Genomic DNA, 23,319 nt, shown 5'->3' with positions numbered 1-23,319 from the left:
ATGATCTTTAAAGGGACTCAAATGCCTGAGGAAAAAAAAACAGGTTTCTAAATTTGACTTTAAAATGTATATTATGTGGAGCAGCCACACAGAAATCCCAGTCAACTTTGAACTCTACATAGAACATGGAACATAAAATTATCTGATCTGAGTACTGGAGTAATGCTCTCTGTTTTCTTGGTTCCTGTCAGAAACCTTACAGCTGCATTTTGGACCAACTGCACGTTTAAGGAGCTTTATCGAGGTTTCCCTAGGTCGACTGAATTGCAGTAGTCAATGTGAGAGTAGATTTGGACATGAATGACCACTTCCATTGTCTTAAAAGAAAAGATTTCAACTTTCTCCAAAAGGTTTGAGAATGGTGGCTTAAAGAGGGTTCTAAAAGAAATACCCATCCAGTGGCTAATGCCCAGCTGCCATGGTGTAGGCAATACTGCAGGTGTGGCATCCAGAGAGAGGAGCTTATGGTGAATCTGGCTGACGAAAGCAGGAGCAGCAATGCTAAGGGCAGATGTGGGCATCAGTGACAGGTTGTTCATTGTCAGCTAATTTCAAAGGCATACATAGCTTTATACGTCACCCAGTTTCGATGGCTCAAAGCCAAGATGATTATTCTAACAGAGTAAGAGACTTTAATAAAGTAGTCTCATTCTTAGAGAACAGAAACATTACATTTGGGATTTAGGGTTGTGCAGTGACTGGTATGTACATTTGGAAAGCAAACATTTATTCCAGCCAAACTCACAGGAGGCAGGTTAGATAGTTCAGACAGTATGGGCTGCTTGCCTCCACCCACCCTATCGTCTGCTCATGCTGCAAAGCCTACACCAACTGAGCTTCAGTTTTACTTGTTTGAAGCTCTTTGAAGGAAACAAATGATGTGTTGCAATATGCGGTCATCCTTACTAGATAAATCACCATGGGGTGGACTAGGGCAATATTATTAGTGTACCCTTTGAATCAGTGGAGAAAACATTTCTCAAACACCTGCCCAAAGCCCTCAGTCTTCTAGCGGGTTCAACTGATGGCGGGCTGCAGCTTGGTGAAGTCTGGCTAAGTGGAGCTGAAGCCCCGGAGCCTGTCCCATGCAGCCACACTGGTTAATAGACCTCTAATGGCCAGGATCACAAGGTCCAAGGGTGAGTAAGAAACCTGATGGTAGACAAATGGGCTCACCATTTTACTGCTGCCGGACACAAGGTTTTAAAATTTAATATACTGAATGCTGTTAACACATGAATAATTATTATGCAATTCATATTTATGAATATAGGACTCATTTTGGCACTGCGTTTTAATGCAGATATTAAGTATGTTCTTATAGATTTCTTTTTACATTACATTTCATAATTATTTTCCAGCATAACTCCACAAGACACAGAAACACTCACAAGGCTATGTGAACCACAAGGTGGCAGTATCACCACAGTAGCACATTCTACACTGCAGCAAAAGTCATCTGACCCACATCTCGCTAAACAATTTGGCAGTCATCACCTTGTGAGGTGTACTCATTAACAAATACACATGAAGGTGTTAGCTGCAGTGGTGTAGGTATATATATATATATATATATATATATATATATATATATATATATATATATATATCAACTACAATTGATGGGATTATGTGGAGAGGCTCTGTAACATAGAGACATGATGTCTTCTCTCTTTTCCAATCCTCTCTTGTGCATTCTTTCTCTGCCTCTGTTTCTCTGTGTTTCTCACCCTCCCTCCATTCTTTTACTCACTCTTCTCTGTGACAGTGATGTTTGCGACCATTTGGTACAGCTGAGGCCACTGGAATTGAGCCAATGGCATGTGCATCTATAAGAACAGACATAATCCTGTCTGTGTGTGTGTGTGAGTATGCTGGTGTGTATTGGTTTGTGGAAGCTGCTATGCATTCTTATGCGTCTGACATTGAACAGGGTACATGTGACCTTGTTCAATCTTTTCTTCAGACTGCCTTCAGTTCATGTATTCGCTGACAATTAACACTTCTATTTTGTCTGTTCATTGTTTTGGAATTTTTTCTTGGTAAATATGAACAATAGCAAATGTAAAAATGATATCAAGGGATACTTCATAATACTAAATAAATACTTTATGAAATAAATTATGGGAGGGTGAATCAATGCAAATGAGTGATGAGGGAGGAAGAGGCAGTGAAAGAGAGAATGCAAGAGAGAGAGAGAGAGAGAGAGAGAGAGAGAGAGAGAGAGAGAGAGAGAGAGAGAGAGTTATGAAAAGGAATCTCAATGCTGTAGTCTTCCTGTGGGTGAGATTAGTCAGTGCAACCTGGCTGTAATATGGCTCATGCTTATTGATTCAGTATGAGAACAGACAGATTTACTCACTTATTTTGGCTTCCTGGCTGTTTCCTTCTACCATGCTGTCTCTTAAGATCAGTGGGAAAACTGTGACTCCATGGTCCAGATTTAGGCTGTCTTGATTATTTCACTGGATGTTACCACAGTTACAAGCTCTGAGGTGTCCTGTGGATGAACTTCAAATCAAACCTCTCAATTTCATCAGGACAGGAAAGAAGGGAAGGGGCCACAAATAAAGAAATATATACATCAGGATTTATATATATACTCTTCCAGTACAACCCAAATGTGCTTTATTGGATTCAGATCTGTTGACTGTGGAGGCCATTTGAGTACAGTGAATTCATTGTCATGTTCCTACTTGAACTAGCCATCAGAAGGTGGGTACACTGTGGTCATAAAGGGATGGAAATGGTCAGCAACAATACTCATGTAGATGGTATTAGGGGTCAGTGGTTAAGGTACTTGCATAGTAATCAGAAGGTTGCCAGTTCAAGTCTGATCACCACCAGGTTGCCACCGTTGGGCCACTCAGCAAGACCCTTAACCCTCAATTGCTCAAGTTGTGTTCAGTCAGAATTGTAAGTTTCTTTGGATAAAAGCATCAGCTACATGCTGTAAATGGTATTAAGGGGCCCAAAATGTGCCAAGAAAATATCCCACACACCATTAAACCACCAGCTTGAACTGTTGATATAATGCAGAATGTTTTCATGCTGTTTATTCCAAATTCTGTCATTGCCATTCAAATTTTGCAGGAGATTTTATGCACACGTTAGAAGTGAATCTGGGCTCAATTGAACTCAGCAGTTTGGAGAGGTGTCCATAATGTCCACATACTTTTGGTTATATATATATATATATATATATATATATATATATATATATATATATATATATATATATATATATATATACACATATCTCTGTTTGAGTTGATGTGTCCTGAACTCTCTCCTTTTCTTGCTTCATTTTCTATTCCCATGTGTATATATTGATTTATTTATTTATTTTTGCATTTGTGCCAAAGTGCAGGATCTCCTCTCTGGGAGTTGCTGGATCAGCAAAACCTTAAACATATATTGATTGCTCTGATTTTTCCTCAGAGATTTTCTTCTGGGTCCAATTCTCCCAGCACTTCGACATCTAACTCAGGTGGTGCAGCATCCTGCTCTGAGGGTAATTCTAGAGCTGCCTGAGGGTAGAAGGACCACTTCTGTACAACCTGGCCATAAATCAAAACCATCCAACCATGTCATTAAACAAGGAGTCAGCGCCTATGTGAAGTGGCTATTCCCATCAGCAAATCAGAAAATGAAATCACCAAGCAAAACTCCCCCTGACTGTAGCAATGCAGACTATTCATACCCAAAACTCACTTTAGACTAAACTACAACTTTTCTTGGATATATGGTGAAATCAGAAGGTTGGTAAGGTTATATGTGTTTGTGTATGTACAAAATTGAATAATGATTTTTTTTTTTCAAGGTATTCAAATATCACATTCTGATACTGCATGCTTGTGTATATATAAGACTAAACATACTTTTTAATTAACAATTACACATTTAATAAATGTAATTATAAAATGTAATACTTTTATCACAATATAACAATGTAAAAGAGCTATTCTTCCTCATTAGGTCACACTTAATCTTTACTCAGTTATTCACGCAGAGCACTGTTTATAAACATATGTGTCTTATTTTAAAAGATTGTGGTTCAACACATGAGGTGGAACCACAGGATATTTCAGATCTTTAAACAGGTCTAGTGAAAATAGAAGGATATTAGCAAGTGTATTAGGTACAATATGACAATGGATTTTACTTTTATTTTTATTGCATATGTATTGCTTAATCTTAGCAACATATTAAAAGTACTGTATTGTTTACCATAAGAGAATTGATGTATGGAAGGGTGGGCAGATGTTTTAGAATATGTGTGTGTGTGTGTGTGTGTGTGTGTGTGTGTGTGTGTGTGTGTGTGTGTGTGTGTGTGTGTGTGTGTGTGTTACAGTGATATGTGGTGGTTTTATTAGGTTTTATTAGGTTAGGTTTTATTAGGCTGGCACGTTTTACTTTTGGTTGAAATTTATGGTGATGTTTGAGCCCTAAAGGATATTTACCACCTACAACAAAGAAACCCCCAAATACCTCTGGCAAGGACAGAAGACTGAATATACTGAATATTGAATTCAAGTGCTTACCTTGACTGTATTCATGTTTTTAAAAGGATGGATCGTTTTGGCAGTTAAAAACAGCACTAGCACCATGCTGTAAATCTCGTGGAGACAGTACTTATTAACGTAACTAATTATCAGGTCTTAGTGAATCGTACGAGGCCGTATACGTTGCGGTGTCTTACATTCGCCCTGCCCTCTTTTTCTCATAACACTTGTAATAGGACAGCCGGGGTACGTTGGCTGTTCATCTTTTGCGACGTTAGTGTTCGGGAGAGGAGGGTTTTTATCGCGAATCAGGACCGCCCTTACAGTACGTTTCTATGACAACGGTCATGGATGGTAGAGCTTTCCGAGCGTAGCCAGGTGTTGGGTTTGCGCAGCGCTCCAGAGCTCGCCTGCTATGTGAAGGAACGGCAGGGACACCTACGCAATCCCGCCATACTTTCCCATGTTTGCTGCCTTCTTTTTACAAGCGCAGATTTTTTTAAACCTTGGAATCCAGTCGAACACCACGATGGTGCACCACTCCGGATCAATTCAGTCCTTCAAGCAGCAGAAGGGTCGGTATTAGTTTCTTCGTCTTCTGGCTGAGTGTTTGAACGTGAGAAGGATGCTCGAAAGCATTGGTCACAGTGTAACTGCTGCCTACTTTTAAAAAGGCTGTAACCTGTGCACTTCTACCGGTCTTTAGGTTCTGAGGTGTACCGTGAACTCTGTGACAGTTTGTGACGCATGTTGTTTTTCATATTATATGAATTAACATTAATATCTTTAACACAAATTTTAAAACGTCAAGGAATATACTGGACTTTTTTGGTGACACTCATTTTTTAAAATCTAACTTCAATAAGACCGGTATGCCGTAGCCCAATCTAAACCGACTCAGAGGATGAGTCTTGAGCCGCGTTTTGACATGGAAAAGCGTGATGCCACTACAAGCATCACGGTGCGTTCCAACATGCTGTTGACGCATTATGCACAGGCTGAGTGTACAGCCTTGTGTTTGAAAGTTTAATGTTTTGATTTGTTTTATAGTACTGCCTCTTTTTAACTTTGAAGAAATGTGAATATTTTGGTATTCAAAAAGAAATGCTGTAGCCGGAACAGTATTAGACTAAAGTACAGCAAGTACAAAATAGATCCAGTCGCGAAGAACTTTAGTTGTGATTGTTTTGCATATGATTATCATGGTTGATTTGTTGTAGTTCCTACAACAGTAGTAGTGTATATGTATATACTATCATTGGTATCATTGTATACTGCACTGACACGATCATTACTGTAGTTACTATACACAGTAAGTAGTCGTGTTCAAATTTAGGTGCATTCTAATGAAACTGTAGCTCTCTGGGTGCCTGGTGCTGTGAGTGTAACCAAATTACAATGAGTGTGAAAGACTATGATCCCATCTTGCAGCTTATTTTGTATGCCCTAGCACTTACTCAGCTGCTGCAACAAAATTACATGCAGTGAAAACCCACTACTGAAACTTCCAAGCGCTTTGCCAAAGCAGGTTTCAGTACAGTGTAATACATTGTTTGAAGTTGTTATGCCTCAACTGAGACAGCATAAAGTGGATGTCTCTTCCCTTCCTCCTGCTTCCATCTGTTTGGTATATTGCTCATGGTATTTTGTTTGTATGGTAGTGGACATAGCCTGACCTTCAATGAGTCTCTTGGTTACAGTGCTGACATGATGCCTGGCCAGCCTCCTCTTCACAAGCCCAGAGCAGAGTTCTTCTCTTACTCAGCTGAAACACTGATTCTCTCAGACCTGAATACTCCCACACTGGCTCACAGGCCCTGTCACACTGCATTTGGAACTTGTTTTATTGTTTATTGATGGTCAGCAGTGGGAGACACATGGCTGTGTCTTTGCTCAGTGAGTTGTGTATTTATAGCGCTACTCAACACTCCACTGCCCCCCCTTTACGGATGCACCCTTCTTTAACGGACATCTGGTATTGACAGACATAAGCATGTCCCAGTAAGTTGTGGGGCATTAAAGGGGTTCTGATGACCCTGTGGTTAATTATTTAGTGCTCTGCAGAGGCAGAGGGCTGAGGCCCAGACACTGGGGCTAGGATGGCTCCAGTTCACTGACAGCTGATGCTTAATGCAGAGTAATATGCACTCCGCTGGCGTTTGAGAGACTGATGAAAACATGGTGGGTAGAAGAGACCTTATGCAGTTAGCGGTCCCCTATGTAAAATTCATCTCTGTGTTCACTGTGCAAAGCAGTTATGGCATGTTTTAGTCTTTGCTAGATTCATCTAGGGTAAATCTGCTTGTGCCTGGATGGTTTGGTAGTTTTTCTTGAAAGTAACATGCAGTCAGATGTGGGGAGTAATGACCCGATAGACAGTTTGTCAGGACACCATTGTAGATACGGGTTAAGCAGTCAGTGCTCTTTGGCAAAAATGGGTCAAATGGCGACGGAGGAATATTATGCGTTTCACATGATCCTAAATGTTATCCTAAATATTAGTTTAGACAGGAAGGTAGATGTCATTATGCCTACCACCTCTCCTTCTATTGTGTGGTAGTGGTTTCTTATATTGCAACCTTCTTATGTCAGTATCACCTCTGTTTGATTAAAGGAAGAAATGTAAAATTACCAAACATTTATTTTTATTACAAATACTGTTTGTCAGAACATACAAACATAATCTCATCATTGGAAAATATCTTAAATACAAATGGGATTCAAGATAGTGTTTGCTTCAGTGGTGTGTATGTGTAAGGGGGCGATTGGTTAGGAAGAGCACGATAAATGGGAAAGCAGCGAACATAGAAATAGGAAGGTTGGCTCTGGGAGAGAAAAAGATGGAGGAAACGTTATTTGAATTTAAAAATGGACAGTGAGAGAGAGACAGAGAAAGAAACCGAGATAGACTGGGGGTGAGTGATCAGCAGTTCATCCCAGAGAGCGTAAGAGAGACAACGTCTTCAAGATATTACGCTCCTGGATCATTTTCCACTGAAAAGGCCACAATTTAAAGTGCCTTGGTTGCTTTCTGAACATCATAGCATTCTGCACAGGTTCATATATTACTACAGCACCACAATATACCACAGCAAAAACAAGCATTTTATAGTGTACATTTGCTTGAGTATATTATCTAAATGTATGTTTTGAAGAATTATGTTGTCATTCCTAAATAACCTAACACAAAGTCAGCAAATAGTTATGTAGCACGGTATGAAATGCATTTCTTTACTTGGTCTGAAGAATGATAGACAGTTGAGAGACAGTAGCTATGCTGACATTGTTCCTCATGGATAGGACATACTGTCCATCCTGAATAAGCATATTAAAGTTATAGCAAACAGGGACAGCTTTAGACTTCTGATCAAAACCTCATTCACACAAAGAATATTATGATATTAGTAACATAAATACTGATTATACTACATGTAGAATGAGAATTTAAGTTTTATTTTAACCACCCTGTTAATCAATAGACACATAGTGACACAATTAAAGTGAAAAGAGTGATCAACTTCCTGACGGCATTTCCCCAAAATGATCATTTCTTGCATGAAGTGAGTCACAGAAGGAGATGGCTCCCTGCAGAGGGTAGCTGTGATTTTGTCATTCCCTTTGGTCTGAGCATGTGCGTGTTTTTGTGTTTGTCTGGGTGTGTTGCACAACGCCCCCTCGGCCACAGGCTCACCACCTGTCCATTTACATAACCCACAGATGGGGGGATGCGCATCGGCTTTGTTCGGTGGACCCGCTGGGGTGGGCGACCTAAAGAGGGGGCACCTTCTGGTTTTATTAAAGCTGGCCCAAGGGTCAAAGCTGTCAAATGATTACTACTCGGGTTAAATGGAGTTTGAAGAGTGGTTGAGTGATACTGCATTATTCTAGCTGTGCCTGCTAAGAACCAAATGTGATTCGCCTATGTGACACACTTGTACATGTTTCGCTGAACACAACTGCCTTCAGCCTTTGTAATTGATCATGGCAATCATCGTACACACCGTGGCACTTTAACACATGGATTGCAAAAGAAACAGCAGCGGTGGCTCTGTCATTTTACAATCTCAGGGAAATATAAGAAGCAGAATAAGGACACTGAGTGATAGATAGATTTCTTAGCAGCCAAGAAGAATATAAGATGGGAGCTGCCTATGGTTCTGAGTGTCATAGAATTGCTTCACCAATGTGTTTTTTTTTTAAATCCCAGGATCCAGAATCACTATGTTAGACAACAATAGCGGGCAAGTTTCGAACCTTCTGCGGACTCTGCATGTATGTATAGGGGAGACAAACCTTGGTTTAATCTGCAGCACACTCACTTGGCTTTACAAAAAAATCTCTTTCCTGCTTGATTTGACCTGCATCCCAACTAAACGAGATACAAAGAAAAAGTGGAGGTTGAGATGAATGCTAAAGAAGGCGGGCGGTGGGGTTGACAGTGGGATAAGGGAGTAGAATGGGTGGAGAGCAGTACTGTAAGAAGAGGAAAGAGTGAGACAGGTGATGAAGCCTAAGCGTACAATAAGAACAAGAAACAAGGTACAGTGAGCAAAGAGACAAGGAGGGCCAGTTTCAGAGGCCATGGCGACACAGTGAGGATTCTCTAATCTGTCCCGCACTGTGTCAGAGGCAGACTGTTGTCATGCCATAATGGATTCTGTAAAGAATCTCTGTAAGATGATGTCAACCAAACTCTCATGCACAAGCACATGCTTTACCCTATTTATATTTTCAAACACCAACATACATATATACTACCTTTCACAGTATCAAGGCAATGTAATGTAATAAGGCAATGTAAGAGAATTTTAGATTCTAAATGAAATAGATTCATGATAAAAGACTGATAAACCTGCAAGCATGTGGCTTGCTAGGCTGATTGGCCAATTGTTAAACCAAAGACTGATAAACCAATTGTTTCTAGTATCCCAGAATTGCCATAGATTGGGTGAAAGTGTGCTGCACAATTTGTACAGTCTGTGTCTATATAATATAATTAGGGCTGTACCATATAATTAGGGCATTATCTAATTTACATTTACATTTATGGAATTTATGGCATTTAGCTCTAATAAAAACAAAAAGGCCAAGAGAGACTAGGATGGGGGAAAAGAGAGAGAGGGAGACATAAACAGAACTGTATAATAAGGCCTGTATCTCATTACCCAACAAAAGATTTTTAAAGGAGAAGGTTTTAAAGGAGATGTTCTCATTTCTCCACTTCCAGGCTGTTTGTTAACCTTTGCTGACAATCAGTCCAAATGATTTAATACACAAACTATGTGCACATAGTTCGTGAGAGTAACCCATAACAGCAACATAACATAATGAGTATGATGGGTAGACCATCACAAGTGGCAACATAAAATTAAGAGTGTACTAGCCCAGTTCCTGAGAGATAGATGTTGGACAGTCCAGAGAAAGATGTCGAAGTGTACAATATTCATGTTACACATTTTAAGTTTTGAATTCCTAATTTCCAAACATAGGTCTTGGGTCTGTATTTTTGAGCTTATTTCCTGAGAAGTCAAATTGTTGATTATTTGTATTTACATTCAGTCTACAATTTAGACCATAAAAACAAGATTTTCTCACCAGCCTCCCACTTTCCATGAGAGAAAGGTGGTGTTGGTGGTGAATAAATGTTGAATTAATGTGATCAAGATGGCTATCACAGTCATATGAAAAGATAGTTTGTATTGCAAAAAAGCTGTAAGTACCCTTTAAATCTTCATCTAAACCCTGTGCTGGCTTTGCTTCTATATGCAAAATGCAATGGGGGATAGCTTCTCTGATCCATTCACACATGCTTCTCTGGATCTAGACTGGGATCTGTCTTATTGTTAGCACACAGAGATAGAAGCAGTGTTTCAGTTTCATAGCCCCTCTCTCATAGTGTCCCTCTTTCTCCCTGTCCGTCTTTCCCTTTTTCTCTCTCCATCTCTGTTTCCATCCATCTCTCTCTGGCCTATAAAAGTCTCTGTTAGTGGGCCAAGTCTGCGTAAAGATTCTGAGCGTATGTGACTAAAGGATGGGGTGAATAATGTACAGTCTGGAGGGAGGGAGGGAGGGGTTTTGGCCATACAACCCATTGACCTTGTTTCCTTTCACCAGACATCCTCAAGCTATATCCTCAAGGTGGGAAAGTTACAGAGTTCTTTACACTTGTTCTTGGATTTTGCTATTGGTAACATTGTGAAGTGTAAAGGATCTCACTTTCTGCTTTTGCATGCTTTTTGATCAAATTTTAGACACCAGTTTATGAAAAACCTTGACACAAGGTATGTTTTCAGTGGAGAATTACTACTAAAAATATTTTTTTTAGGTCAGTTTTAGTCTGTGTATCTTCAGATCTGTATGGGTTGTGTCAGTGTATATTTCTTAGCATTATCGTCTTCATTCAGTTGATATTATTCATCCTTTCAACTAGCCTAATAACTTTTGCTAATTACTTTTTAAAACAGTGTAAATCCATGCATCTTAGAATCAAACCATTTTATGTGAATTGGCAAAGCTTGGTTACTTTAAACACATCATTCCAATATGAAACATAAATATTTTCTTTTTGTGTTTAACATTCAGTTGGATATACAGAAGCTTAATTGCATGTACACAGGTGCAGGCATGCACATACAGACAATCAAAATTATTTTTAAAATATTTTTAAATTTATATGATTATAATGTTGGTAATATATCAGTGCAAAACATGGTTTGATATTCAGAACCTTTACAAAAAAAATAAAATTATATATATATATATATATATATATATATATATATATATATAATATTTATTCATATTTTCAAAAAGGAAAACCTCTAGTAAGAATGTACTATAATTAAACCTAAACCTGACTCTAACATTAAGATCAGCTACCAAAAACGGCTGTAGTAAGCTTTTCAATTATTAAATAAAAAACGAACTTTTTTCTAAAAATCATTCACCTATTTTTCTGTTTTCCCTAGAAAGTGAGGACATTTATGTCCTCAAGGTTAATGGAAACTAACACACACACACACACACACACACACACACACACACACACACACACACACACACACAGAGAGAGAGAGAGAGAGAGAGAGAGAGAGAGAGAGAGAGAGAGAGAGAGAGAGAGAGAGAGAGAGCGAGAGAGAGAGGAGATAAAGTTTAATTTGAATTTAGTGTAGTATTTGTTTTGATATAAAACAGTAACTTTGTTAAAGTTCAAAATATCAGTTATAATGAGTGAACTATAAAGCAGTCACAGCCCTCATTATACATTAGTCCTTGCATTAAATAAAACTGTGTTTGGTATTTGTTGTACGCCTGAAATCTTTTATTTCTTCACACTTTGCTAATTTCATTACTATAATCACAGCGGCTTTCATGCACTTTTTAGCAATCTGTGCTGGTGGAGATAATGCCTGCATTTTGGAGATGTGTCTTAACCAATACAGTGCTTTATGATCAAATATTCTTTATTCATCCATTACTGTGGTCTCCCAAGGGCTTCAAAGCTTTTTGTGGCAAACCCCATCTTTTTTTGAAAAAACAAAAACAAAACAAGTCTGCCATAATTTTGAAAATAGCAGAACTTGCTAAAACTTAGCTTGCAAAACAGAAGTAATTAGCTTCTATTTTGATAATGAGTGTGATGAGAAGGGGGATAGCCTAAGGGCTTATAAGTTACAGGTTCTGCAAGGAGCCTGTACTGTTGTAATGTTTAAAGAACAAGTCAGTAACAGACATTTCGCAGAGAGCAGAATCAAAGACAGAGCTATGGAGCTGAATATTTTAGAATAAGCTATTAGTCCAGCTTCTGAAGAGCTGACCAAGCCTATTTTCCATAGCAACTACAGAGCCAAGAAAGAAACTTGTGATGGCTACTCAACCCCGTTAGATTTGTGAAGCTGTTGTACTTAGCCCTATTGTGGATTCTTGTGAAGATGATGTCCAGGAGTCCTTTGCTGTCTCTGTATGAATTATGAATGTAAATGCCTTTTAAGTCCAAAGTGAAGTTTACTAAGCTTTAACTGTCGTCTTTGCCTCCTCCAAATACATTAAGCACTTCAGCAGATTTTGATTCTTGTAATGGTGCAAATGAGAACTGATATTGAGTAAGGCCACAATTTGTTGGTACGGGTTATGTAAACATGCATTCACACATTGTTATTGTAGCCTACATGCCACTCAATTTGTTATCTTCATACCTGCAACCGTTTCAATTACTTCAGTTATACAATAGTAAATACACTGAAAGCATTAGAAATCCCCAGATATTTGCCTTCATTCTTTCTCTCGCTTTCTTCTTGCACACTTTGTCTTATACATTCTATCTGTCTAGCTCCCATCCTCAGCCCAGGCTTGCACAATAATGCATTTATTAATCCATTTTTTTTCCTGGTTTCCATATGAGAGGTGTTTCCATAAGGCTTCCACACTTAAGGGTGGTAGGGAGAGAGAGAAAAAGAGAGAGAGAGAGAGATAAAGAGAGAGAGAGAGAGAGAGAGAGAGAGAGAGAGTCTCTGTGAGAAAAATTAGAGAAATCATTGGAGCAGTTCTCCAAATGGTCACTGCAGTTTCCACTGCAGACAGTAGGTTGTATTCATGTACAGCAGAAGCAGCACGATCTCTCCTATTGTTCTTCATTGGCTTACACCATTTCACAAGTGATGGACTTACCCTAAGTAACAAGGTCATAATCATAAGTCCAGTCAATGCTGCTTGAACCTCTCTGGTTCACAGTAGGCTAATTATACAAATGACAGTGAGGCTTAAACTAATGGCATAAACAGCACCAGTACTAAAAGAAAGTTCACTCCTGGTTCGTTGCCTGTAGAAGGATCCTATGGAAGGCTGAGTGTCATTTTTCTGTATTTGTACATGCTTTCCAAATCCTCCTGTCTCTCCTGGAATCTCTCGATATCTCTCAGTTTTGATATCTCAAGGATGGTAATTATGATTGTGTGGTGCAAAAATGATTTTTAATTGGTTCCTTAGCTATTATCTTTGCATTGATTTGCCAGATGGGGCACCAACTAACAGATGCTGGCCTACTTCCTCTAAGGTCTTAAGATTGACACATGAGGGGTTTAGTCATGATCAAGAGCTTTCTCATAACATTCTATTAAGTGAATAATATATTAGTCAGACTTTTTATATAAGAAGAAGCACTTGGTATGCATAACGTTCCATTGCTTTTATATGTAAAAAAACTGCACAGAACTAAACTTTTCAGCCAGACAGTTGCTTCCCCTTTGCCAGACTATATAAATATGGCCCTAGTACTTCTTATACATTTAGTTAATGTTGCATGCTGATTGTTCTTGAAGTGATCCTTAACCTTATTGTATTAACTGTGAGGTACTCCCCTGCAGGCATGCACAACAGCATCAGTGAGATCCTGAAGGAGAAGACCCTGAAGCCGTCACGACGCAGTCTGCCCTGTCTGGCTCAAAGTCAGACACATCCTCAAAACCTCAACCACTTCCTGTCTGTGCCTCTGAGTCCGGAGCACAAAGCAACCGAAAATAACCACAGTGTTAGTGCCTCATGCACACACATCACCCCACCACCTACAGGTACTGTAACACCCATGCACACTCACAATCACATAAAGATGAATTGCTTGTTTGCATTGTATCTATCTACTTGGTTCCAGAAGGAATTTTAGAAAACCACAGTTCTTCTAAAGTTTGCTGTCACCTTTGGTACAGTTTGAGCAATTCACAACTCTGAAGTCATGGTAGTACAAAAATGAAACATGTTAGAATGATTGGTAAATGCCATGTTAGGTTCTTATTAAAACATTATTTAGATAAATTACCAGCCTTAAACTGAACCTCTCCTTATACAAATGAATGTCCCTCCTACTGCCATTTCAGCAGGTGCCCATGTTTCATGATATCCTGTGCTCTTAGTGGGGTCTCCCTCTTGGTCACACACACGCACACACACACACTCACACACACACACACACACACACACACATACACACACACACACACACACACTCACACACACTCAAACACACATACACACACACACGCACACGCACACGCACACACACACGCATATGCACATGCACTTACTGCTGAGAGTTCTTACTTTTCAAACATGCTTTTGTTCAGTGGGTGACAGAACTAGCCTGGTACACACCCTGCTTCCTGATGTAGGCCAATCACTCTGTTGAATCCTAGAATGGATCCATTCACCCATTATGTGTTTTATTATTATATTGATCTTTTTTTGTGTTCAAATGCATCATGTATTCACTTTTTTTTCATGATCTGTAGGGGAATTTATCTGTTACTCCTCCATCATTTACATGTCATGTAAGGTGGTTCCAAAAGGTAAGAAGACCAGCACGACAGTGCTTCACTGAGTCACATCATGTCCAATCAGAGAGATTTGGCATATTAGCCTGTAAAAAGCTTTTCATGATGTCAAGACATCACAGCAGACAAAAAAATGCCATTTTACATTTATTCAGTGTGTTGTTGGCATGTCAAGAGATTTATTAAAAGTATATTAAATTATATAACAAAGGGATGCAGGAAATTACATGATGGCAGTAAAGCCATAGGTTTTCCTGAGTCACAAGTGTCTCTGTACTTAGTCTCATTCTAACTCTCTAATTCAGTTATTTATCCTAAGTTGTAGTCTGTGTAAAATAAAGATTTGGTCCCCATTGTCTGAGCTGGTTCTCAAATGCCCACTATTTAGCCCATGTGCAATTTATAGCTTTTGCTTTCTAAGCTGCAGTATGAAGCTGTTACAGTGGTGTGAACCTTTATAAGATAATTAAAACAATTGGTGCTAAAGTTAGATCAGGACTTCCATTTTGAGCTGGATTCATATGGTCATTTATTTCATCATTTATTGGTCTATGGTAAAGAATCACTACTCTAGGTCAAAAAACTCTTGGGTTATGAATTCCTAGTCCCCAGGCTTCATGTCCCAATGGATATAGTTTGTTTCTAAATGGCATGTGACATGGTCTTCAGCATTTTTGCTTAAGGACCGGAATTATCTTTCATTCCCGCTGGCTTATAGTGTGTTTAATGGTGTAAGTTTCTCTGAAGGAAAACTGCAGCGCATGAGTGAAGAAACCCTCCTTGATTTAACAGTACTTGTCTTATTCAGCAACAAATCACTGACAAGGTTGGATTGCCAGGAGGACACGAGAAATCATACTCATTCATTTGCAACAGCAAAAGGACTAATGCATGAAAAATATTTCTCATTTGCTTTTAATTATTTTATTTTATAATAACCGTCTTAAATAACCTTCTTAAAAACATGATGCATTCATTATATATATATATATATATATATATATACACACTGTTAGTTGTGCTATTCACTGATGGTTTGTTTCTGTGACACAGAGGACTGAGTTTTATACAGGGGAAGTGCACACTGATGTAATTACAGGGCAGATAAATTGATTAACCTGGAGTTAATTGCAAAGGGCAGAGTGAGAAGTTTCTGTTACACTGACACTATTCTAAGGAAACTAAGATTACAAAATTACTACACGTTACTGCCATGCCCTTATATTATACTTGTTATGGTAATTTGGAATGACTTCATAGCAAAATGCTGAATGAAACTATATCATGTGTGTCAATGTATAACATGTCATAGTTTTTCGTATCAGTTTTTATTATCATCTTCCTTATCTCAAGCATCATCATCTTCACCATGGTCTTGTAAATCAAGCCTTCATATTGTCATGCTCGCGATCTCTTAAACTCTTCCTCAGGCATGTGGCATGGGAAACCCAGATATCGGGCTTATGAAACACAACCAGAGACAGGCAGCTCTTCATATCAGAGGGGACATTACTGCCTATTCTCATGATACAGAGAGGTCTGCTAGCCTCTCTCAGGAGGATAGAGCAGAGATAAGACCAAAGACAGAGAACAGGCCAAAAACAGCACAGGGCATAATCCGGATAATTTGCCTTTAAACTCTGTAAATCAGCACAGGGGAAGGTGTTTGTGTGTGTGGGTATGTGAAAAGTGTGTGTATATGTCCAGCTCTGAAGAATAATGAACAGATACATCTTTTGATGTATTTTCCATCAATCTGTGTACTGCATATATTGTTTTAAAATGCTGAATATATATATATATATATATATATATATATATATATATATATATATATATATATATATATATATATATATAATGGATAACTAAAACACACTCTCTCTCTCTCTCTCTCTCTCTCTCTCTCTCTCTCTCTCTCTCTCTCTCTCTCTCTCTCTCTCTCTCTCTCTGTATTTCAATGCCAGATTCTAGTAAGGATCAGCATGTAGTGGAGACGGAGACAAGAACGTATGAGTCCAGAGCAGACGAGTCTCTCCTCATACAGCAGAAGCCAGTGTGGAGGGGCAAGCTGGATGTCCGTGCTGGCTCTGTGCAGGTACACGGCTGATCGTCCTGCTCTGCTTCGCCCACGTTTAGTATGCCCACGTAGCAGTCCAGACTCCTCAGCTGCACAGCTTCACACTCTTACCTGTAGCATGACTCATCAAAGACACCTGCATCTTCAGCCATGTGGTGCTTCTCATCTATTCTGGTTTGTTGCATTGTATTTATTTTTGCACTGGAGTCTAAAGTAGAATAGCCCAAAGGTGTCTGTAATATTCACTACTTCTGATATGTTCAAATGCTGCTCTGACATTCTGGAAGTTTTATTATTATTTTTTTTCCCTAAGTTTAATGCATATTATTATTATCAGGGGCATAATCCAGCAAATCCTTCTGGGCTTATGTTTCGAGATGGCAAGAAGCGAATTGACTATATTCTGGTGTATAAGAAGTCCAGTGCTCAGGTTGAGAAGAGGTGCACTTTTGAACGAAACCTGCGTGCAGAGGGACTGATGCTGGAGAAAGAGGTACAATCCTGTAGTTTGGACCTTACACAGCCAGGACATTTTGGTTCTGCACTGCTGTCTTGCATAACAGTTTCACTGTTTCACTGCATTAATGCATTACTGTCTTGCATAACAGTGGGGATGTTTTTATGTTTATGTTCCCTCAGCTGACATTGACATGATGAGAGTTAACTTTAATGCTTAAATACTAATGGCAAGAAGTAATCGTTTGATTATGTTCCTCCCAAACTTTCATATACATATTACAAGCCTATGTGAATGCCACTCAATTTAATTTTAAACATTCGATTTCAATTTCATACTTAATTTAGTAGTATTGTATACCCCTGGATTTAAGTCACTATATTTACTTGTGTAGCTAGTGGCAACTCACCTGCAGAAAATTGGGTCTACACATCATGAACTGAATAATGCCTGTACCTTCTCAAGTTCTCTTAATGCAACTACTTAATTTTTCAGTAGTTTCTGGAAAATTCAGTATAAACTGTCCTAGTGTCAAGGGTTTTTGGATCTTCCCCTATTGTGTTTTTGGTAATCAAATGTGTTTTTAGAAGCTGCAAGATAAAACCGAGCCCAAATCTGCTGGTTCTGAGTATATGCAGTGGGAGAAATGCCAATGGTCTTAGTGGAAATTCGATTCTGGTTGAGATGAGCTCTCAGGCCAGATAACAAATAAGGGCTGACATACTGCATGAATGCTTCCTGATTACATTCAGAAACATCCTCTTCTTCTTTCTTTCTCTTGCTCTTTCCTTTGTGTGTCTACATGAGTGTGTGTATGAGTGTCTGAATGTGTATGTGCTTTTTGCTGAACTAAAGAGAAAGGCATAATTAACTAAAGAAGCAGAAAGTCAGACAAAGAAACAGATGCTGAGATAGGTATTAGTCCAAGTAAATCAGAGGAGTCTAGGAGGGGTTTTCTTTGGGGGTCTGGAGGAAGAGCAAGAGGAAGAATGAATTACTTTTTCCTTTTTGCAGTTACACACAGTGAGAAGGGAATAAGCTGCAGTAACCTGTTCTATTTTTGCAGAGGAAGTTTAGAATATAAGGCAGTCTTGTTCTTCATTAAGTATTACGTTCCAGGAATCTTTGCTTCCGCCTTTGAAAATGAATGAAGTCGTTTATCATATATCTACAGATGTAACTCTTAAGGAATAAGTCCAAAGTTATGTGTCTGATTCGTGTATGATGCAGGACTTAATGGTACCTCCCCGTCTTTCAGCCCTCTCTGACCAACAATGACATCATGTTTGTGAAGATACATGCTCCGTGGGACACGTTATGTAAATATGCAGAGCAAATGAACATCAGAATGCCTTTCAGGTACAGGTCCCTAACATAGACATTATATTTACTCTTTCTCTCTCTCTTTTTCTGTCTCTCTCTCTCTACCCCCCCCCCCCCACACACACACACACACACACACAAACACACACACCTGTGAATATACACTCAACAAGCAATTTAATAAAAAAAAATGTAAAATTATTTGCATCAATGTCATGCAAACACATGGGCAAATTGACACATGAACATGAAGCTCTTCACATATCACATATTATTCACATATTTTTTCATGCTGTGTCCTATTACGTCCTAATTAAGAGCTTTGTTTAGGCTGCAACTCTTAACCTTAACATAGAATAATTAAAGATTATTTTACGACAGTAATGTTGATCTTAAAACGTCTTCTTGTTTATAGGAAGAAATGCTATTTCTCAGACTGGAAGAAGAAAACCATGGGCAGGTTAGCATAATAAGCTGGATAAACAAATCTCTGAATGTGTCTTGGTTATCCAGCAATTTTTCATTTTGTATAATTTATGTCACTCATATGCACACATGATTATATGTAATTATGCAGAGCAATAATGACTAGTAGTGCATTTGGGTCTCTATGAACTGCAGTTTATATAAACCTCAGTTTATCTTCCTTGTTTTAAATTGGATTATATGAGACTCAAACTGAAGTTCACACAGAGTCATGTGCCTTTATAAAACATATACACCTTCGATGGGCTTAGTTAAATACTGTTTTGTTTCAGATAGTTCACTTTAGACAAAGGTTATTTGACTTTTGACTCAGTTCCAAGGCATATTTCAAGGCAGTAAAATGTCTGCATAGCTCTTAAAGCTGGATATACTTTCTCCCGTTACTGTGGACGTCTCCATGGAAACGCTTACACTGAGTATCGCTGGTCTTCATCTTGTCAGTAAACCTATAAACAGAGCACACAAATCATCGATCTTTTTATTTATTGGTTTTTCTATGGCTTTTTTATTATCAATCTCTGATCCCGTCTTCTCTTATAATTCTCTCACTTACATGTATTTCTCTCTCTCTCTCTCTCTCTCTCTCTCTCTCTTTCTCTCTCTCTAATATATAGTTGGTTTCATCTGAGATGTCGACAGGTAAAGAGTTGGCTGCCAAGGAACCCAATGAAGTTGGATAAGGAGGCTTTGCCTGATCTGGAGGAGACAGACTGCTACACTGCCCCGTTTAGCAGGACGAGAATGCACCAGTGAGCCTCTCTTACACCACTCACCCTTTCGTAATGCCCATTCACCCTCAGTGCCACAAAATATTTACTTTAGAGCTCTATTTTTGTGGTCATAGCACAGATATGAGGCATAAGACTGCAGTGCAGACACATGTGAGCATGTTAGAAATGTCGTTTGCTATTTTCATGACAGGTGGCAAAGGCACTAAGCCAGTGCAGCGCGGTGCAATTACAAAAATACATGAATACATGATCAACAGGTGCCGCTCAATGTCCAATCAGATTAACTTCTTTCATTCCTTTTAAAAGCCGAGCGTGAGCAGGCGATACAAGCTCAGTCCCACATGGTGCACTCGCTAGGACTCCAAGGCCGTAGTGTGTCTCACTTCTCATTTTGGTGATCTATGTGGTGCTTACGAGCACCCTCTATGCACCCTTACTGTGGCCTTTGGCGAGGACCACAATGATGCTGGCTCAGAAGCAGCCTGTTACCCAAAATTCTGTGAGTTACAGGTGAGGACCAATCAGAGTGGATGATTTTGTTTCGAGCAATCTGAGCATCATGGCAGAGAAGAAAATATCCAGATGTAAGTTAAATGTATTTCTATACTAATTTATTATTAGTTGTTAAGCATTATTAGTTGATAGGTAGCACAAGAACAGTGGAAATAAGAGGCAGCATCATGCAATTGTCACAATATTAGAGTCTGTCCTGACTTGCACACTATATGTTGGCATGTTGTTGCCATCATCTAATTGTGGACTTTGAGGAGGACCACAGCGTCTAGGGTGCCGTATGGGACTGGGCTACAGTGCAGTGACAGTTTTGTCATGGCAGCAAGCAAGGAGGAATGGCAGCAAAACAATTCATAGAATAGGGAATCAACATACTTGTCAGGAATGTGCAGAGTTTCTACACCATAAGATATTGCATTGAAAATGTAGACCTCTGAGGTCTGATTGAGATTAACTGGCCTGGGAAGCTCTTCCAGTGGCATTCAAAGAAGAATAATACAGTAATGTTAATTATTAAAACCCACAATAAATATGACAATACATATTATTATTGTTGCTGTTGTTGTTGTTGTTGTTCTTTACTGTGATGCAAATATATATATATATATATATATATATATATATATATATATATATATATAAACTATCAGTTGTTCTAATTATATATTAAATTATATTATAATTTTCTGTGTGTAATGACACACTAACTGTTACATGTACATTTAATAGTCACAATAGATTTGTTTCTCCTTGTAAATAAAATTGAATCAGTTGTATTTAGTTAGTAATTAGAAATATTTTAGAAGGGAGATGTTCATGGTCAAAATCCTGTCTTTGTGTGCCAGTTTAAAGTGAAGAAGATACTGGACCTGCACTTGCGTTTGTGCTCAGAGCTGGTCTGAGGAGGAAGCGCATGCGCAAGAGCAGTTTTAAGCCAAAATGACTTCACTTTTATGCCACTCCATCCACTTTGTTTCCAGTACATTTATTTCTATCCAGCAAATTCTCAAATAACTACAAAATTAATAAAAAGGTGTTAAGCGGCTTTAATGGTCCAGTGCAGCCATGAAATTAGACGCCTTACTGTTTAGTGTAGCTTTTGTGTCCCTTTCTAATGTTTTCCATATGGTATAATGGAGAGTCCACATGCTCTGTATAAAAAGGCCATTATGACTTTTGCATTCTCATGGAGTTTTCTAGAAAACAATCATAAATGTGGCATAATTGAAACCACAGATACTATTTCATATCTAAACGCATGACCCCTAGCACCTAGGTCTACAGTAACATGAAATGTCAGAACCACACACCCTCTGACTCTCCACTGTCTTCCCACTTACCTGTGCTTTATAACCAGCATTCATTCTGAGCCTGTAAACACTGTGATTCTCCTGAGTGTGTGAGTAACCGTGTCTATCTCTGCCTGCCTTTGAATCACTTCACCCTGGTGTGCCCTGATATGAGGTCAGAGTGTGTGGAGTAGTTGTGGGGGAGAAATTCAGTGTTTCTGTTGGTAACAGAGCATGCTGGGCCTGGCAGAGGCCTTAAAGGTTTGTGTCTGCTTACATTTGATGATGTTTCCTGGGAATCATTTGAATCAGGCCAGTACTAATCTCTTTGGCACAGACGTGGAATGATGGGGTGGAAAACACACACAAAAAAAATTGGCATCCTAAGGTACCCTCCCTATATTCAGCTTCATGCTGTGAAACAGATGATACAGATTCTTAGTGTGTGTGTGTTTTACTCTCTTTCTGGGGACAATAATTCTATGCAAACCCCATATAAAAAGTACTATAAGAGTGAATGTAAGTCAGTGAGGGAGGGGGGAAAAGATTAAGAAATGGGATCTTCCTGCTTCAACAGCTGTGATATATAAATAGAATACTATAATTTCTCTCCCCATGCTGCATAAATAAAAATGTTGCCCAACCGGTACTCCCTAAATCTTTTGTTATTTCATTCACCCTGTTGTACTATAGGCTGCACACTTTTAGTTAGTAATGCACTAGTGTGAAAGAGGAGAGAGATATGTCATTTTTTTCTCCATTATGATCTTTATTAAAATCCCTGTATTTAACTGTATTTAACTGTAGTTGAAAGCCATTCTAGGTATGTGTCTCTGCTAAGGGTACTGTAAAGCCATCATAAATTTCAGTAACTTCATGGGCATAGCACATCCTTGCCACTGGAAAAGTGTGATCTGTGGATTATAGGTTTGTAACTTGTCAGCATAGAAGGAATACAGCACCACAATATCTTGGTTTTAAGATGACTAGAAAATTCCAGCAGGTGAATTAATACATATTTCCTTATTTCATAGTTTTACCATCAACAACAGGGATTCCTTCTTCTCCAACTCTACTCGAAGCAGAATAGTGCACCACGTTCTACAACGCACTAAGTATGAGGATGGCAAGTCCAAGATGGGTAAGTCACATGAAACAATCTCTCCACAGGCCTGTCTGTTAGGCATCTGCTCTTTAGCCCACACTGGGTTTGGTGCTCTGTAAGCATGTTTTTACCCTGTCTTTATACTTGTGCCTGGTCACTGGTTGTCAGTTCTGATTATTAGTGTAGGTCTCTGCTGCCAAAAATTCTTATTGGAGGGTATTTACATAACAGTGAAATTAAATCACATGTTGTCCTTTATCATGTATACGTGAAGTGTAATGTATTAATTTTACAAAATTCAACTTCACTTGCACTGTAAACAGTAATATGTGCTGTAAATGAACAGGGTTTTTGTAGGGGAACAGATTTTATCATATTATTTGGAAGCTGATATTTTCAGCAGCACCTTTGGCTCCTGAGATGAGTTTGACTTCTGGGTTGTTAGTGCAGAAACTGTATTGACGATTTAATATAATGGCAGTCATTATATAATGGCAATCACTGGTTT

The 23,319-nt window shown here is 38.8% G+C and overlaps 1 protein-coding gene across 5 annotated transcripts in view; it reads left to right on the top strand.

Annotated features, from left to right (window-relative positions):
* Nucleotides 1–4,787: 4,787 nt before the first annotated feature.
* Nucleotides 4,788–23,319, top strand: part of ano3 (anoctamin 3) — a 43,295-nt gene continuing 24,763 nt past the window's right edge. For 3 of the 5 annotated variants that reach the window (XM_081711943.1, XM_027003174.3, XM_027003173.3), the window contains exons 1-8: nucleotides 4,789–5,080; nucleotides 13,868–14,071; nucleotides 16,795–16,925; nucleotides 17,245–17,400; nucleotides 18,623–18,723; nucleotides 19,103–19,147; nucleotides 19,788–19,922; nucleotides 22,741–22,847. In XM_081711943.1, the coding sequence (XP_081568069.1) occupies nucleotides 4,969–5,080; nucleotides 13,868–14,071; nucleotides 16,795–16,925; nucleotides 17,245–17,400; nucleotides 18,623–18,723; nucleotides 19,103–19,147; nucleotides 19,788–19,922; nucleotides 22,741–22,847 (991 nt within the window). In that variant the 5' untranslated portion in view covers nucleotides 4,789–4,968. Of the gene's footprint in view, nucleotides 5,081–13,867; nucleotides 14,072–16,794; nucleotides 17,082–17,244; nucleotides 17,401–18,622; nucleotides 18,724–19,102; nucleotides 19,148–19,787; nucleotides 19,923–22,740; nucleotides 22,848–23,319 lie in introns of those variants that run through there. The other 2 variants (XM_081711942.1, XM_081711944.1) reach the window with 2 other exon arrangements.

The sequence above is a fragment of the Electrophorus electricus genome, chromosome 4 (assembly GCF_041902795.1).
Source record: "Electrophorus electricus isolate QZ-2024a chromosome 4, ASM4190279v1, whole genome shotgun sequence".
Lineage (NCBI taxonomy): Eukaryota > Metazoa > Chordata > Actinopteri > Gymnotiformes > Gymnotidae > Electrophorus > Electrophorus electricus.
This window is presented reverse-complemented; position numbering and strand designations above follow the sequence as displayed.